General features: G+C 35.2%; 1 protein-coding gene across 1 annotated transcript; it reads left to right on the plus strand.

Annotated features, from left to right (window-relative positions):
• Positions 1–1,488: 1,488 nt before the first annotated feature.
• LOC306870495 (sperm-tail PG-rich repeat-containing protein 2-like) lies at positions 1,489–12,857 on the plus strand (the record flags this gene model as incomplete). The annotated part of the gene is made up of 9 exons (XM_079417807.1): positions 1,489–1,721; positions 3,811–3,922; positions 4,591–4,692; positions 4,916–5,075; positions 6,110–6,273; positions 10,042–10,134; positions 12,082–12,247; positions 12,452–12,492; positions 12,723–12,857. 9 exons carry the CDS (start codon positions 1,489–1,491, stop codon positions 12,855–12,857), a joined length of 1,206 nt encoding a protein of 401 aa, XP_079273933.1.
• Between the last annotated feature and the right edge of the window lie 6,932 nt (positions 12,858–19,789).

The raw sequence follows: 19,789 nt of genomic DNA on the forward strand, positions 1-19,789 counted from the left end.
AGCAACTAATAATAAATGAATTACACTTTTTAAAATAATAATATAATAAATATAATTTACTCTAGTTTCTCCTTTGTTCTGTTATTATTTCACTTCTGTTTTAGGCATTTTTTCTTTTAGGAAATTTAATTATCGCTTATGATATTGGTTTCGTTATCATCCAACGTTTTCTTTAGCAGCCAAAACTTTACATTTCAATTTATTTTGGCCGTAAATACTCTTTAGAGGAACTATAAATGAATGGCACTTTTTAAATGATAAGTAGTATAATTTCTGCTTTAGGCTTTTTCCTACATTGCTTGTGTTTTTCCTCATTTGTTTGTATGTAATCTAACACTAATATAAGTTATATTTACATTACTTGCTGAAGCATATAAATAAGAGGTCGATTTTGTTTTGTTTGTTTATTTGAGAAAAACATTTATTTCATAATGATATTTTCCCCCATTTTCAGTTGTTTTAGTTCAATGAAAGGTTAGATTTTTGAATTTATTTTAAATAAAATATCAAAAGGATTAATAATGCAGATTAATTTTCAGAGCCTTTAATCATATTTACCAAGGGTGCCAATAATTCTGATCACGACAATAATTCTGATCACGATTTATCCAAGTGTTGTTAAAAAATGTAACAATATAACAAATTATATTTTGTTACAAATCATAATAAATTATTTTATAGCATAATATATATTTTATAGCGAATTTATAGCAAATTATATGTGATATAAAAATATAACAAATAATAATATTTAATGTGTTATAAAGATATAACCATTTATCCAAGTGTTGTTAAAAATGTAACAATATAACAAATTATATTTTATAACAAATTATATTGGTTTTAAAAATATAGCAAATTATAATATATAAAATACAACAAAAACAAATATAATAATATAACAAGTACATGTTTAATTATATATAACATTATATTTTGTAACAAATTACAATAAATTATATTTTGTAACAAATTATGTTTGTTATAAAAAATATTACAAATTATATTTTGCATAAACCCTGTTATAAATAAATAATAGATAATAAACCATGTTTTATAGGATCATTGCATTCCACGTTCAAAGTCACTTAAATCCCCTTTCTTCCCCATTCTGATGCTCGGTTTGAACTTCAGCAAGTCGTCTTCACCACATCTAGATGCCTAAATGCATTGAGTTGCTGCCATGTGATTGGCTGATTAGCAAGCAATTGAACAGGTGCACCTAATAAAGTGGCTGGTGAGTGTATGTGTATATATATATATATATATTACATAAAGGTGCTAAAACCGGTTTGATATTTTCACACCAATTAATCACAATTAACCCTAAATATTTAGAGAAACATTCAACAAAACACACAATTTAGTTTATTTTTAAGTTTAGATTAGATTTTATTCGCAATTAATGCAACTATCCTGGTAAGCCCAACAGGTTTGCATACTTTTCCTCCAGCTGTTAATGGTCTGATCAATCATGTATTTGATTATATGTCATTACAATGTCTGCAGGCCGTCTCTAAAGCGACTAGGTTGCTGCTGAATCCTGATGCCCCGTCCATCCCGTCTCCTGGACAGGCTTTCGGATATGAAGAGGATGCTCAAGGTGTCCTGTACCGACACAACCCCCCCCCCACCAGAGACCAGACCCTCGGCCCGGCCTTCTACAGTCCCGTACCGGTCAGACAGATTACAAGCCGTGTGTGTAAATGGATGTGCACGCAGTGAAAAAGATACATGTCTAATGGAGTGCTTTGAGTGTGTGTGTGTGTGAGGTCAGATGTGTCCATTAACAGAAGAGCGTCTAATGCCCCTCCGCTCTGCATCATTAGTGCCGGGCCTATTTCCATTACTAATGATCGCTGCATTATTTTAAAAAGTTACAAAGCGCAGCACTCATCCATTTTACTGTCAGGACCGAAAACCCTGGGTAATTATTCTTTACGTTATATTTCAATATTCACTTACAATAATGCAGCAGATGCTGGACTCAGCTTTAATCAAATCATCTTTCATTTGCCATTGAGCTGCCAGCTTCCTCTAGAGGGGGAACAGCTCTTTATCAGAGCGCAGGGCCATCCGTCATGGAGCATCTCTCTTTCTCTCTCTCATCTCAGGTTTTGCACGTTGATTACACATATTCCGCCCATTTTAAAGTTGTTTTTTGTAAATTAAACACTTTTTTACTCTTATTTTTACACTTTTTTTTTACACTTTTGTAGCACTTTATTTATTTTCACTGAAGACCTATAGTGAACCATAGTGTACATAAAACATGCAGCTCAATGAGGTTCAAGGTTAACTAGCCATTTTCATCAAGGTTTCATTATGACATTGAAAATTTGGCCAAAGCAATTTACGATTTATTATGAGGAATACCCATTTATTATGGCTAATACTCAGTATTGTATAGTAAATATAAATAAATTGTAAATTAAATAAATAAATGGTAAAATATAACTAAGTCCATTGTGTTAGTATAAATCAGTTTTGACTAAGTTATATAGAATTCATATATAATTTCTAAAAATCTTACATAGATATCAGGTTATGAAATATTTTATAAAAATTGTCAGCTGTTTTTTTTTACTTAAGGAATCTGACAAAACCCCCAAATTCATGAAAATTACAAAATTTCTAAAACTTAACAAAAATCAGGTTGTGAAATATACTAGAAAAGCCTTTTTTTAACTTATACAATCTGGCAAAGTAAAAAGAAAAAAGTGTGTGTTTGTATAAAGAATAAAAAATGATGTTATGTTGGTAAAATAATTATGAGCAATTTAATATTAATACTGATAATGTGTTAATATAAATGTTTTGTGTCTACCTTATACAAATAACAACATTTTATATATTTCAAATATTAATGTATCAGACATGCTGAAGTTTTCCTTTTAATGTACTGAGTGTTTTGATCATCTAATCATGATATTTTCTGAATGATGAGAGTTTTATTGCAGTTTAGTTTCAATACAGTAAATGGTCTTAGTAGACTTTGAATGTTAGAGTAGGCACTATAATAGTTTCCCTTTTTATCACAAGTCTGTATTATTATCTGATGAAAGAGCTGATAAGTGAGTTGGGCTCAGGAACAAACATTCAAGGTGAAAGGATTGATATATATTGAAAAAAAATATATATATATATTGAAAAGATTTTCTTAGCTGTAACACACCAGCATTTGCATTGTCTTGCAAAATGTATTCTGAAGCATCTGGACTTGGTTTGCCATTTGCAGGTGCTTCAGAATAAATTTTACAGTCGGCACAGATACGGACCAAGCGCACAGTCTGTTCTCTGACTGTCTGACGAACACTATACACAAAACTCAAAAGCACTTCCTGTGTCTTTTAAAATCTAATCCGACTGACTAAAATATCCTCAAATTACGGGAGTAAGTCACAAGATAATGAGTTAATATGATAAGCTTTTGAGGAAGACCTAGTCACTGGATTTGCCATTTTAATGACATCAAATTGTTGAAAGATCGGCAGAAGTGAAAAGCTGAATGTTTGCCATTAATGAGCTACACCACAGTCACATGACTTCAACGTTTAGCCATTAAGCTTCTTAAAAAATCACAAAGGGGTATTACTGATCTATTTTATGTTGCACTGAAAAAAATGAAAATATATTGAGCTTGTGTTTAACCACAGACTTTATTTCAGGAATTTAATCAAAAACCCATTCAAAAAACTTTATGACGATGGAACCAGAAGTACCATAAATACATCATCCCTGCAGCGCTGTATGGTGTGTTTGATTAAATGCTTGATTTTGTGCATCCCTGTGTGTGTGTGTGTGTATCAGGGATCACGCTGTCCACTATGAAAATGTGAATCTCAGGCGAGATCAGAGAGGCCGTTCAGAGCTGGTCATCCCTGGATACCACGAGCTGGTGGCTCTTCAGGAGGAAAAGAAGGTTTAGATCTCATATCCTTTGTATTTTGTCTCTGCTACAAATTTGTAGCTATCAGAGGAAATAGTTCTGTACATTCAGCAAGTTACAGCCAAAGTGTGTCATTTCTGTCACTAAAGGTACCAAGTTGAAATGCCCAAATAATGACATTTGATTTTGAAACACACTGATATGAGAATTTAAATTCATAAAGCCTACTGTATCATATTTGAGAAAAAAAAATTGTATCTTCTGATATTTCTATGTGTTTTATCTGCTATACTGTTATAAAGATCTCATTGATTTACATTACAAACTTATTATCAGAGTTTCATCTTACTTTCTGGCCATATAAATATCAGCATCTGCACCAAATCTGCACTCTGAATAGTGTTTTTCCTCCATATTCTCACTATATCATACTATATGAGCCATAAAAGCCTGCTATTTAAAATATGATACTCAAAAACACATATGCAAAGTTTCAACAATCTGTTCCATTTCAAAGAGTTCCATTTTTCAGTATTATTTTGCAAGCTTGCATGTAGCCGTTTTGTCTTGTCTGTAGAGGGCACTATTGCAACAAGATTTGAGCTCAAGTTTAGATGCATTTCTGCATGGATGATTTTCTGTGGGTATGAATAACTGGTTTTCATTATGTGTGCATTTTTCATAAGTGTGTGTATTTTTAGGGTGTTCCAGGACCAGGGCGATACTACATAAAGAGTCAGTTTGAGACGCCCAGTAACCCACACACTCCTGTGTTGAGTCCACCCTTCCTGTCTCAAGCTCAACTTATTTTTGGACATTCGTACCTGCTAATAACAGCTGCTCTAGAATAAACTCTCCTGAAGTCACATGAAATCAAATGAAACCTTATTTACTTGTTGAATACACATTTCTGATCTCATCAGTGCACGTTGTTTAAATAGTCTTCTTAGTCTTTTAGTAAAATGTGTTGTGAATGCCTCTTTATGTCACTTTCATCTGATCTCAGTATTGTGTTGTTTTCTGTAGCGGTTCAGTCTGGTGAAGGATGAGACGCCCCCTGTAGGTGCGTACAATGACCCGCGCTGTGCTCTGGAGATCCTGAAGAAAGGCAGAGGGGTGAAGAAGAATCCTTTCGGCCTGACAGCTGTACGCTTCCTGCCAGAAAACAGATCGAAAGCTACGCCGGGTTTGTACATGTGTGTTTTTCTGTGTGAATGAGAATTTGTTCAGTATTCTGAATGCAAAATGCCTGTGAAACGCATTGAGAGGTCAGATTTGGGCTGTGCTTGCCAGAGGGACAAACATGAGGCTAGAATTAGATTTCATACTGCTATAAAAACACTTTACAACAGCAACCAATCAGATTTCAAGCTACTTTCAAAGATGCATTCTAAATTGCATACTATCTAGTATGCAAAATTACAATTAGTACATCACAAATAATAGTACATTGAAAATAGTATGCCAAAAGTGCTTGGTGTACTATTTTGTGACAAAGTCTCCAAATTTTTTATTATTTTTTTTGCCTTCCATTGAACTACTTTCTACTTAATTTGATGTGTTTTCAGTTTGAATTTAATTTTCTTTATCAGGAATTACATTCAAAGTAGTCAAAGTGCAATGAACTCAATGGACTACACTGTAAAAAGTGGTAACCTGCAATTAAATAGTCTATTTTTACCATAAAAGAGTTTTATAGTCAGCATAAACGCATTCAATTGATCAAAAGTGACAGTTTATAAAGTAACAAAATGTTTATATTTCAAATAAATACTGGTACAAATTTCAATTCGTCAAAGAATCCTAGAAAATACATTTTATAGCAGTTTCCAAAAATATATTAAGCAGCACAACTGTTTTCAACACTGATAATAATCAGAAATGTCTCTTGAGCAGTAAATCAGCATATTAGAATGATTTCTGAAGATCATGTGACACTGAAGACTTCATAATGATGCTGAAAATTCAGCTGCAGATCATAGAAATAAATTATATTTGAACAAATATTACAATAGAAACTAGTTATTTTAAATAGTAAAAATATTTCACAATGTTACAGTTTTTACTGTATTTATATCAAATAAATGCAGCCTTTGTGAGCAGAAAAGACTTCCTTAACGTAATTTCTTTACCAATGTCAAACTTTTGAACAACCATTAAAATCTAGTTAGTGCAGCTCCAGTAGTAACTAATCGTCGTACTTGTGCATGTCTTTGCGAGGTCCCGGTGCCTATAATGTGTTTGAGTATGGCCTGGCTTATGAGAGTTTGAACAAAGCCTGTCTGGAGAGCACGAGGAAGGGCGCCTTCGGCTCTATTGCTCCACGCCGGATTTTCCTCCCCAGCAAAGAGGAAATGAGCCGCCCGGGGCCGACTCAGTACAAGGTGAGCACTTCTTCAACCCAGAAAGTGTGCACTCATTGTCTATTGTCTATTGTGCGCTAATCTGCCAGCGCCCTAGGGACCTTATTCAGACTTTTCGGAGAGTTTCATCCAATGAATCGAATAAATCTCCCATAAATCCCCTTGAACTGAAAATTTCTCAGCATTCACTAAATGTCAGTCTACAATCTAGAGCCTATCCTTTCAAAACTTACCATAGGTTTAGCCAAAATACCGCAGTTGCTGCACTTAATGGCAGATGTGGCAGAATCATTCATGATGCAGACGTGAATGCAGCCTTGAATTGCTTGTCAAGGAGTGGTGTGCTTTTACTTTTCCAAGCGGTCAGAATTAATTGTGCTGTATATAATTTTTTTGACTGTACTAAAGCATAAAAATAGTATGATTTCAAATATTTAAGAAATACGCTCAGTTTTTCTCTGAAAAACAATGCTTTAATCAGTTATTCTACTTTGAAATGTGTGTTCTGTGTCAGAATGTCTGTTTTTGTTTTGGTGACTGACTCCACCCACTGCTGGTTTACTCAGTAGGATTTTGACACCCTGGGTTGCCAGTTGGTAGAAAACACAGCCGTATTACAGCCATGGAAGCCAGCAAAGGAACTGAGTCCGAACTGGGTTCTACCCAACCTAAAACACTCTGGCATCCATCTAGAAAGCTCTGTGACCAAAGGAATATTAAAATGCGGTTAAATCAATTCATTAACTTACAGTGTAAGGCTCTTCGGCTTTCATTGTCAATTGCAGTTGTTCCTGTTGTGCATTCTCAATTTGGCAACCAGCGTAAGTGCCGATTCTTAGGAGGAGGAGCGAAAGCAACAACAACTGTGTAACAACCACCCAGAAAACCCTAGCAACCACTTCATTGTAGCATCAATGGATGAAATCTAGCAAGCGCAAGCACCACATTTTCTTCAGATCTAGTTATGGTTCTTCTGTAGTAACAGTAACTATAGTAACTGCGGTCTTTTGGCAAACTCTGTGGTAGATTTACAGGAGAGTAAGAATAACAGATTCAGTGTGATAATGGTGTGTGTTGTGGCTGGCGAATCCCTCGCTGCCTTTGAAGGTTTTCACAGTAAACTTGGGACATTGGGACTTTATGGGCTGTTTTCCTCGGAAACGTCCATCATTTGAAGTGTGAGTGTCCAGCTGGCCTGATTCCTGAAGCAAACTGACCCCAGTGGAGGTCTTTATGGACTCTCCTCTGCTTTTGTTCCTCGTTCACGGTCTCTGCCTGCATAGATAAGAGCAGTGAATGAATCCTGCTGGCCCTGTAGATTCTCACCGACTTTTTTACTCACACTTTTGATCAATTTAATGAATCCTTGAATAAAAGTCGTTTCTTTCAAAAAAAAAAAAAATCTCTCGCTGACCCCAAACTTTTGAACAGTAGTATCCATCAAGTGCACATGCAAATGCCCTACTGCATTTGCCAAAATGTCCAATATGCAAACAGAGCACACTATGGGGGATACTGTATCCCACAATGCAATGCACTTGATTAGACCTTCCATTGCAAGTGTGACAAATGTACCGGAAGTGATAGCAACCACAAACGTCCTTCTTGATGTGTGTTGTATACAGTGTCGGGTGTAATGTATTACTAAGTAATTAATTACTGCAATATATGAAGAGTTTATTTGCAAAAACAGATAAGAGATAAAAAAAAATGTCAAAAATCATGTTTTTTATTATGTGTTTGTTAGCTGGGGGGTTTTTTTGTTATTTTTTAACCCAGTCAAAATAACCCAACTGCAGTTTGATTGAGATTAATTGGAATGCACAAGGAAAAAACATGATTTCTGAGAATTGTTAAGAACGGAGTTAACTGTTTTTGCAAATGAACTCTTCATATAATTCCATTTCCCTTGAAAAAGTAAAGTAAGGGCTTACTTTAATTAATTACAGTTACTTCTGATGTAATTGCATTATGTACTTTATAGACCAGGGGTGGTGAACGTCAGTCCTGGACAGCCACAGCCCTGCAGAGTTTTGCTTCAACCCCAATCAAACACTCCTGAACCAACTAATTAGGATCTGAAGGAGCACTTGATAATTACAGACAGGTGTATTTGATCAGGGTTGGAACAGGTACAGTAGATCTCCAGGACCAGGATTGGCCACCCCTGTTTTAATGTGACCTCCTTTTAAACACTCTGGTCAGTTCAAGAATAATTTATGCAAATTTGTATTATTTATTTGAAAGAATTAAAAGCAGAATTAATTTGAAAATTAATTTGAAAGATTTAAAATAGCAATTTTATGCCTATGTATTAGTAGTAATAAGTAATATAATACTTTTTAGATTAATTAGTACAGTAATCGTATCACAATGTTGAAGATGTAATTAGTAGCTGTGTGATAATTAAAGGGATAGTTAATACCAAAAAATGAAAATTCTGTCATTAATTACTCACCCTCATGTCGTTCCAAACCCGTAAGTCCTTCGTTCATCTTCGGAACACAAATGAAGATATTTTTGATGAAATCCGAGAGCTTTCTGATCCTCCATAGATAGCAAGCAACTGACACGTTCAAGGCCCAGAAAGGTGGCAAGGACATCGTTAAAATAGTCCATGTGGCATCAGTGGTTCAACCGTAATGTTATGAAGCTACGAGAATACTTTTTGTGCACAAAGAAAACATAAATAATGACTTCATTCAACAATTTCCTCTCTTCTGTGTCATCTTTTTTGCCCAGCCTTACTTATTTGAACCAGAATATACAGACGATGAACTAAGAGAGATGGACGTTTTAAGTCAGAATGCCGACCAGCTAACGTGTGCCAAAGACTGACATAGAAGAGTAGAAATTGTTGATTGAAGTTGTTATTTTTGTTTTCTTTGTGCACAAAAAGTATTCTCATAGCTTCATAACATTACGGTTGAACCACTGATGCCACATGGACTATTTTATCGATGTCCTTGCCACCTTTCTGGGCCTTGAACGTGTCAGTTGCTTGCTATCTATGGAGGATCAGAAAGCTCTCGGATTTCATCAAAAATATCTTAATTTGTGTTCCGAAGATAAAAGAAGGTCTTACAGGTTTGGAATGAAATTTTCATTTTTGGGGGAACTATCCTTTACTTTTTTAGAGTAACTTACCCAACACTGATTGTATATGATGAGGCTGTGAAAAGTTTGAACATTGGACTACACAGGCAACATAAACACTTAGATTTCTTTGAAATTTAGTAAAGTTTCTTAAAAATAGTGTATATACATTTTGCAGAAAGCTAGTATTTCATTCTGAACTCAACCTGAGTCTGAGACGAGAACCTGCTGCATCTTATCTCTAGCGTCACGATTGTAGAGATTATGATTTTCCATTATAAACTGAACCAGAGAGGAGTATTTTCTGTCGATAGAGACCACACAGACTGCTAAAACTACACCAGCCCATAATAAAAAGAAATATTTGACCCAAAAGTATACTGATCTGTCATCATGTATTCACCTTTATGTTGTTCCAGACGCATTTAATTCATTTTCTTCTGTGGATGAGATGTTTTGGAGAATTTCCACTATGCTTTTTGCTGTCGTGCAGGCTGTCGTGCAAGTATTACAAAAAGTATGTAAACATATGATCCAATTATGAGAAGAACAGGCCCAAATGTTATTTGAATCTCATTAATATGAATCGGTCATTATGCATAAATATTTGACTGCGGAATGCTGTGATTGACTAATCAGAACCAAGTATTCTAAAGAAGCTTGTATATTTTCTTTCTTTCGTGTTTGCTGCAGGTGGAGAAAACAACTGAAGCGTTATATAAGAAACGGAGTACAGCTGCTTTTAAATCTGCCACTGACAGACTTGTGGGTTCACTGTTCGCCAAAGTAAGACACACACAACACTCCGAATTCATATTTAGACTCTCATAGGGAAGAAAATCTCTTTAATAGCTCAATAGTTTCTCCTTGACAAAAAATGGAGAGCAAATTGATACTTTTGAGATACTTTTGATATTGAGAGTTGCCAAGATACTAATATCTGCAAAAAAAAAACAAGAGATGTTAACATGAACTCTAACATTTCTCATCAAATTCTTCTCAGAACAAATGATCTAAACTGCTCCACATTTATTTTTAGCTCTATATTCTGACTGCACGTCAATTATTGACTCATTTATGTCTGTTTTTAGCAGAAACATCTGAGGAAGAAGTTGATACTTTAAATAAAACTTCACTGAAACTACATGTCCTGAGCTATAAAAGAGCAAACTCTGAGCAATACAAGTTTTCTAGGAAGAAGTCAAACACAGCCTGTCCTAAACGTTCATTTTTACTGTGTGTGTGTGTGTGTGTTTGCGTAAACTTGAATTCAATGGGAATACCCTGATAGTTTGGCTTCATGGAGAGTTCAGATTAAATCCTGTCCGTATCTAACATCAGTAATTATACAGCGCAAGATATGAGAACGCAGAAGTGTCCGTATGTGAGATTGTGTAACCTAGAGAGTGTTTGACTCAGACGCTCTGATGCAGATGCTGCAAATATTTCATTATGAGTCCAGAGCCTCGGCTCACGTCTGCTCCTCGCTTTTATTAGACACATGTCTGCTCCCTCACAAATAACACCACATACACGGCGCCGTCTGCGTCAGTCCCACCAAATCTCACCCAGACCACATTTCACCACAAAATCAAAAGAAATAAATGGGACATTTTATGTTGCATGAAGCTTAATTTTAGAATTAAACATTATTTTCATGACAATTTTGCACATTTATACTAAATTGCAATAATGCCTTTGGAAAGTTTTACTTTTTTTTTTTTTTGTAACTTATTATTCTCAGTGATTTTAATTATTGTTTAGTTAAAACATTATTGTTATTGTGATAGACAAATAAAAACAAATATAATAATAATTATTATTATTATTATCCTAAGTTTACACTTTTACTTTGTTGATGTCTTTTAATTCTGTTTTTGTTTTCTTCTTTTGTTTTTGTTCTGACGTGAAGCACTTTGAACTGCATTCTCTGTATGAAAGGTGCTATCCATATAATAATAATTATTATTATTAAAATTATTATTTTAAATAATACATTACATTTTAATTCACCATAAAATATAAATATTGTAGAATTACGTCAAATACGTGTAACACAATTTACATTGTGTTTTTGCATCACACAAGTGGAATGTGGAATTTTGTTTAATTGTCATGACAATGATTTCATAATACAAAACAATTTAATGGTCTTAAAAATAGTCTTGTTCCTGACAGGTTTGGTTAGATTCACTCATCTAGATGTTTCTCTCTCTCTCTCTCTGCCCAGCTTACAGATGTCTATTTACACAGCTCTATAAACAAGACATGATACTGTGTGTGTGTGTGTGTGTGTGTGTGTGTGTGTGTGTGTGTTATTTGACTGTGGCTTAATTCACAAAACTCTCTTTGCATATTTATTCATTAGACTTGTCACTCTTGACTGACATCTATATTTAGAATTTTGAGGTTTGTTGATTTTCGTTTGCTGACATGATTACAACCGTGCAATATGATCCGAATGCAATTATATAAATGTGCTATAGTTACATACACGTCTAAATAATCGAATATTTCTAGTTCTGTACAGCTTAATTTCTATGTACAGCATCTGTAGCAATTTGACTCGTCATTAGTTTTGTAGGAACAAGCAAAAATTGTGTTCGCAGTAATGCACTTACAGCACACACACACACACACACAGCCTCCTGGCTCATATGAACTTGCTGTAAATGCATTGTGTGCAGTTGATGTTTATGATGCTGTGGTTAGATATTAGATTTCTCTTGGCAGGATACACCTCCGCCAGGCTCATATAACGTGAGCGAATCGTTTGAGAGGATACAAGGCCTCCATCACTACATCAAGCCGCGGAACGAGAAAGCACACAAACGACAAAGCTGCTTCCTGTCTGCCGCCCCCAGAGACGCCTTCCTCCACTACGACTCTGAAACCCCAGGTGACCCAAGCTCTGACAGTTATTAAAGGAACCTACGTTAACTTCATCTTCTTGGCATATGTGGCCTGCTGTTGATTTGATGAAACAAAGCAGAAATATTACACTGGAAGTCTATTAGGCTAAACATTCAGTGATTAAAAGCTGAAATGTGAAGGTTGTATTGTTTTCTTTAAAAAGTTGTCTGATTTGGGACTGCTGTTCTAGGCCTGGGATCTTGTGCTCATGCCTTACTGACAAAACGTGGAGTTTTACAGTTTTATATATATATATGTGCATGTATACATTTTTTTAAAAGTTTTAATTATTTATCTATGTATTTAATAATTTAAACAAATGCATTTTAAAAATAATTTAAAATGATATATTTACAGTTTACTGTGATAAAAATAAAATCAAATATATGTATTAAACAAGATGTATTACATGAATTCAATACATTTCCTCTACATTATGTGTCACGCTGTGTGTGTTGTAGATGAGTCCGGTCATCATGGACACGGTTCTGAAAGGCACCTTCAACGGGACGCTTCATGATCCTTTGGTGTCCAGCATGAGATCTTTATCTTCACGCAGGTCTTTGAGAAAATCCTCTGCTCACAGTAGAGCCTAACTCAGGTCAAAGGTCAGTGAGACTGACTAAGATTAAGATTAGTTTCAGTGATTGAGGCGTTTTTGAGGTTTTTAATGGTCTTTTTGACTCAGAAATGAGAAAAGATGACTCTCTCCTGCTCTCCTGTCTGTTTTATTGAGACTAGCTCTGTTACACACAGATTCACCACAGGAGCAGCAGGAGCTCTGATATTATATTCCCTCTGAATGGCCGATTGATCTCCTAAAACCAAAGACAGTCAAATAAAACATGCATCATATTTTTTTAATTTACATATGCTAATTAGATGTTTCATTAATGGCATGTGAGTCTGCTCGCTGCATGATGGATAACAGGAGATCTGGCTCTCAGATTCACACACACGCATACACACACACATATATATATATTATACACACACACACAAACTACTAAAAATTACAAAAACACAACTTGAACTAAAATTGCAATGGACATGGAATATAAAAATTATTAAAAAATACATTATAATACATTATTCAAAATATTAATAAAAACTATAATAGTATCTTATTAATACTAAATAACACTGTTTGGGAGAATTTAATGAATTTAACTGCAGACTTGAAAACTTTATTTACTATTGATGTGTACAACAATAAGTATTGAAGTTAGTAAAGTACAATAGCACAAAATAAAATCATATAATTAACATGAAATAACAGTGTAGAGTGAACTAAGAAAGTACAAAAATAAAACATTAAAGAAGTAACATTAGTAATTTAGAAATCTCCTCTTAATTTTTTAAATGAAGGCTGTATTATATAAATAATCTCAGTGGATCTAGTTCTGTCTTACGGTTTGAAAAATACAATAATGTAATATTAGTAAAATAAAATATCAGTTATGCAAAACAAAGAAGAATATATAAATATGAAATTTCGATGAAAATATGAAAGTTTTCTGATGTGAAATTTATGTCTTTTTTTAGAAGCAGGTTTTAAATAATTTTAGGAAATTTGGATCGGTCTTCCTTGCATGCAATTGTGATATTTTCATGTCTTACGGTTTCCTTCTGTATTCTAATTTGTTTTTCAGGTCACACACTTCCAAAAAGACCTCAGCTAAGCCTCTCCTATTAAACACATGCTTCCCAGGAGTTCCTGTCTCACACACACACACACAGACCTCTTTATGGGTGATATATTTCCCCAGTGCTCCCGGAGAATAAATCAGGATTCTTTAATGGGTTTGATGTTTCAGGGTTTTTGTGCGTCATAAATTCTCAGCCCTGCCCACAATAACACAGCGATCTCAACATACACACACACACACAACATCTTGATATCGTTATACACACCCTTTTAATCTAATTAAGCATTTACACACTCATTATTCAGCAGAGAGAGGGAGGTTGAGGGAGGAAGGGCGAGAGACGAATGAATGAAAGAAAGAGGTTTTAGCTCTTTATTGAACTGACTTGTTTTACATTTGCAGGCTAATTGAATCAGATAAATCACTGTGGCGGCTCTCACCCTGCGCGCGTGTTTGTCTCACAGAGTTTACGGATGTTAAAGTCAATGCAAAATCAAAATTGAACCCATTTGCTTTCTTAATTCATGATCCTGGACTTATTGTGAACAATTCATCAGTGCGTTACTCCAAATAACAAAACGCCAGTTTGTTGGTGTAATCTTTCTTCAAAAAGCTTTTAGGTTAACATCACCTAGGTCACGTGGCTGTTGGATAGTGTTAATCAATACAGTGCAACAATCGGGTTCTGGAAGTAAAGATCCCATTCATTTTCTCCATAAGGGAATTGATTTTTAATGGTAACTTATAAACCATTAAAGGCAGACCTGCTGTGAGCTACAAGGATGTTAATCGATGTTATATGCTTTCATTAAAGCCATAAGTATGCATTATTTAAACTTATTTCACATTTGTATTGTGGTCGGCAATGGAATTCCTGTATTGGAATAAATAAAACACTATTTCTATTAACATCTTTTAATCATTTGTTTTATGTTTAGTCATTGTTTTTATTCATGTCAGTAGCAGACCAAGAACAACATTGCGACGGACAGTGGAGACAGAGCTGTTAGAAATGGGGCTCTCATGGGGGTAAGCACAGTCCAAAGCCCAGGGAGTTTCCCAAAAACTTCTTAATGATACGGCGTTCTTAAGTTGTACCTTAACCTATACCTTATGGTTAATGTGTTTCCCCAAACATTCTTAGTTAAGTATACCTTCTGTCATACTTTCGTAAGGTTGGTCTGGAGCACTCTTAGCTTACAGTTCACAGTTCTTTACATCTCATTCTTTACGAATATAATAGTTGTGCAAAATCGAAGACGGTGCCGTCTGTGGAGCCATGTATATGAGCACTAAAACTTTAGGAAAAAAGACAAATTTGCCAGCACGGCAGCAGATTTAGCAGCTTTTAGACCTTGTTGGTGGACAAATTCAGCTGCTGGCAGCTCTCCTTTTTCTTGATTTTTCTCTGTAATAGTAGCTGTTGGTTATATGTTTCTCTTGTTGCGTTTTTGAGTAGATCATCCAATAACAGAAATTAGTGCATTCCACCAATATGTGATGCGGCTGCTGGGCAATCAACCCAGGTTATGGAGTAATTGAAGAAACTATGGAAACCAGGCTATATTATGATTCAAAGGCCAGTGACAGCATACTGCCAGTTAGTGATATTTATACACTATGTTTGGGCATGAGGTTGCAGGTTCGCGCACTCTTTTCTAAATTATATAAAATATCCACAGTGTTGGATTTAGTTTGCAATTTAAGATCCCATGAGTCCTGATAAATACAATTTCAATTATTTCTGAAGTGCTTCTTGTTGGAAAGCACTCTTATCACAATGTTTTTCTGTTGGACTTGTGTAGGCCCAAGGTGTTATTTTTTTATTATTATTATTTTTCTCTCTTCTGTTAAAAGCTGTTAAATTATTAAGCGGTGTCTAATGTAGGTTTTTTTATTTTCTTGTATTTTATGTGGTGACCACTGGGAGGTGCTCTGGGAATTCTTCCCTGACGTGATGCATGTTGCAAAGCAAAAGTAAAAGATTCAGAAGTTTGTTGCATTCTAACAGGAAAGAGTTTCATGTCTTTATTTAAAATAAACACTTCTTTTATAAAGAACAGAGCTTTCTCACATAAAGCAGTGCCATTCTTGAGCCATTGATATCCACGAATTCAGCACCATGGACAGCACCTGGTAACACCGCATGTAAGAAGTCTATCTCAGAGCTGTCCAAACAGTCCTGGAGGACCGGTGTCCTGCAGAGTTTAGCTCCAACTTGCCTCAACACACCTGCATGGAGGCTTCTAGTATGCCTAGTAAGAGCTTGATTAGCTGCTTCAGATGTGTTTAATTAGGGTTGGAGCTCAACTCTGCAGGACACCGGCCCTCCAGGACCGAGTTTGGACACCCCTGGTCTATCTCAAGCAACCTCTTAAGGTATAGTTCCGGGAACACGCCTAGAACAGGTACACCTTTAGTTAAGGTACACCTTTAGAGTCTTCGTAGCACGCTAAGAGACAGCGTTATCAGGAAACGCAGCCCAGGACAGACTCGGATGGAGAGAGTTAGTTGCGAGAATTAAGTAACACTTTTTTTTTTGGCAAAATTAATTAATGGCGATTGGTTAGAAGTTGTATTTTCAAACACTGAAGTTCTGCTAATACAACTCATGATGCAAAACATTTATTTCATTTTGGATTTCAGAAAGGTAACCTATATCTACAAAGCACATTCTGGCCACATAGCTGGTTGGTTTATAACTTTTTAAAATCTCTATGGGAAAAATGAATGGGAAAAAAATACCTCAGAAACCAATGCCACTGAAAAAGTGTCCAAGCGCTGTTGCATTATAGCTAAATAGCTATTTAGCTCTTGTTTAGTGTAATTGCTAACACACTAATTTGAGTGCAGTTTGACAACGATATTATAATAGCATATAATTAAGAAAGATCTGCCACAATTCACTGGTGTTCTGACATGAAACACCCACTTTTGTGACCCCATCTTAACTAGGTGTCTTACAATAAACCCTGCTAACAGTTAACTATGGCAACCTAAAAATAGTTGTTTTGTTCAATTTTTCGAAGGACTTTTATTGCGGTGAACTCAATTCGAGCTCTCTGTAAGCATATGTTAATGATTATGAGTGGGAGAACGTGTGATAGTTTGTTCTCGGTGGACTTAAAGAAACAGAGCTGAAGACTTTTAAAGTAAACACCATATTGTGAGATGTGTTAATTGGGGAGTTAATTGTCGTTAAGATGTCTTAATTAGTCATTAAGCCAAGCTGTTTCTCCTGCTGAGGTCTGGTTGGCCCTGTGCCCACGACTCTCCAACCACAACTTCTGCTTCTCCATTATTGTCTTAATGTTGAAGAACTTCAGTTGCTCTCACAAACACACCCTGAGGAACATCTGATGGCTCACATGTTCTTCTTTCATAATCATTCTAAAAATAGGAATTATATCGTTGATCGCATACATAAAATAATGTGTATAATTATTTTGCATTACACACACATTTCATTTAATTTTTCTAAAGTGCTGTTTTATAGTGAATATTTTAAAATGTGAAAGGAAACAACACTGCTGAAAAGATGCAGAAAGATTAAAAAAAAGCTGGAAATATATTTTTTTAAATTTTGAATTAGCTTTTATTTTTATATTTCAGTTTTTGTTTTTATTTTTGTTTTTCTAGCAATTTTGGTATGTGTTTTTGTCATTTTTTTAATTAGTTTTTGTTTTAAAATATTATTTTAGCTTTATTTTTCTTAAAGTTTTTACTTTAGTTTTGCCAGGGCAACACACATTTTTTTATGTAATATTTATATTTTATTTTAGTTTTAATTTATGATACAAAATGAGACAATTTTTGGAAGAGTAATAGTGTGATGAAATGAATGTGAATAGCAGCTCAGATCCTTCAGATTTGGAAAAATGTGATGTGATAAATCTCTTTGCTGTCATGTTTGATCAATTTAATGCATCCTTGCTGAATAGATATATTAATTTCTTGAAAAAATCATTCTGACCCCAAACCTTTGAACGGTATCTATCTTAACCTATGCTCTATATACTATGTATAACTATAGGCTACTATGTGTACTAGATGGTTGCTATAGAGTGCTAGTGTCTGTGATATTTTGGTCTCTAGGTGCAGCTCTGATCGCTTATTTTTATGCATCTTCCGCCATGTGATATTCATTAGTTTGATCGCATACAAAACAAATCACACACATCTGCATGATTTGAGGAATCATTCACACCAAAAATGGATACTTAAAGTATAGTTCACCCAAAAATGTCATCATTTACTCATCCTCCACTTGTTACAAACCTGTGGGCTTTTCTTTCTTCAGCTGAACACAAAAGAAGATATTCTGAAGAGACAGTTTACGGTAGCCATTGACTTTCATAGTAAGTTAATGGCTACTGTCAACTATTTGGTTACCAACATTCTACAAAATAGCTTTTGTGGTCAACAGCTGAAAGAAACTCGCACAGGTTTGGAACGACATGAGGGAGAGAAAATGACAGAATTTACATTTCTAGGTGAACTGTCCCTTTAAGTTTTGGCTTTATCTCAGTGAGCAATAATAGTAGCAAGAAGCATTAAACACACACTCAGAGAGTCATAAGCGAGCACCTCTGTCATATGGTGAGCGGAGGGAGGGCCGTGGGGTGTTCATGGGCCGGGGCCCGTGTTATCAGCCCCTCACACTCCCTCCTACTCCAGCAGGGGGTATAATGATCCTCACGCGGGTATAATCATGAGACTCCAGTAAGCATGCTTAAATACAGCCTCCGCTATCATCACAGAGAGCAGGTAGCAGAGCAGACAGAGAGAGACCTGTAGGGTCAGCGGTCCTGTGATTAGACTTGTATCTCCGCGCTCATCGTTTCTGTGAGAGAACAGCCCCAATCTGAAGTTTAATTGAGTTGAATGTTGTTATCGGAGTCGGGCTGCAGTATTGCTCTCTCTTTCTCTGTCTGTGTCTCAGAGGGAGATGTTTTTTTTTTCCCTCTCTCTCTCTCTTTCTCCAGGCAGGAGGCTGCTTTATATGGAAATAGGCTGCGGAACGACGGAGTTCATACAGAGAAGAAAGCTCAAAGTACTGCGAATGTCACACTCATTTCTGCTAAAGCTCTTTTCGCATTTCTTCCATGCTCGTCTTGCAGTTTCTAAATAATGCACTTAATGTTTGCTGTTCTGTTTGGTGTCTTTGATGGAAAGAACAAAACACATGCAATGAGACACTGGTTGTGTGTGGAAGGGAATTCTAGGATACAGTATGCAGTATGCAACAAGAAATGTTTAAAAAACACACACATTGCATGTAAATTCTGACATTTTGTATGAAAGCCAGTTTCTGCCACTGAATAAAAAAAGCAACTTTTCATCTCACTATTCGATTTTCTCGCAATTCTGAGAAAAATGTTACAATTCTGTGATATAAACTTGCAATTCTGAGAAAAAAAGGCAAAATCAAGATACTTGCAATTCTGAGATTATTTGTCACATTTCTGGCTATTTTTCCACTGTGGAATAAATTATAAAAATCTTAATTAGGTAAATTCTGCAATTGAGAATTATGGGGGGAAAAAAGGCTTGAAATGAGATCCGGGTAAATTGCATTTTGGGATACATTACTCAATACAATGTGTTCTAATTATATATGCCACATTTTGGTAGATATAAAATATTCATATTTTGTATGGGGTGCCAAATGTAACTGGACTAATTGTGACATAAATTTCAGTTACATAAAATGAAGTTGTATGTTGTTACTTGAAAAAAAAAAAAAAGTCTTGAGAATTTTTATCTCAAAATTTTGAAATGTATTATCTCGAGACTTTGTTTCTCTGAATTCTGATTTACTTCTCGCAATTCTGTTTTTTCGCTGTGGATTTTTGCTATTTTGAGTTTATATCTATGGT

This window comes from Barbus barbus, assembly GCF_936440315.1.
Source record: "Barbus barbus genome assembly, chromosome: 5".
In the NCBI taxonomy this organism is placed as follows: domain Eukaryota; kingdom Metazoa; phylum Chordata; class Actinopteri; order Cypriniformes; family Cyprinidae; genus Barbus; species Barbus barbus.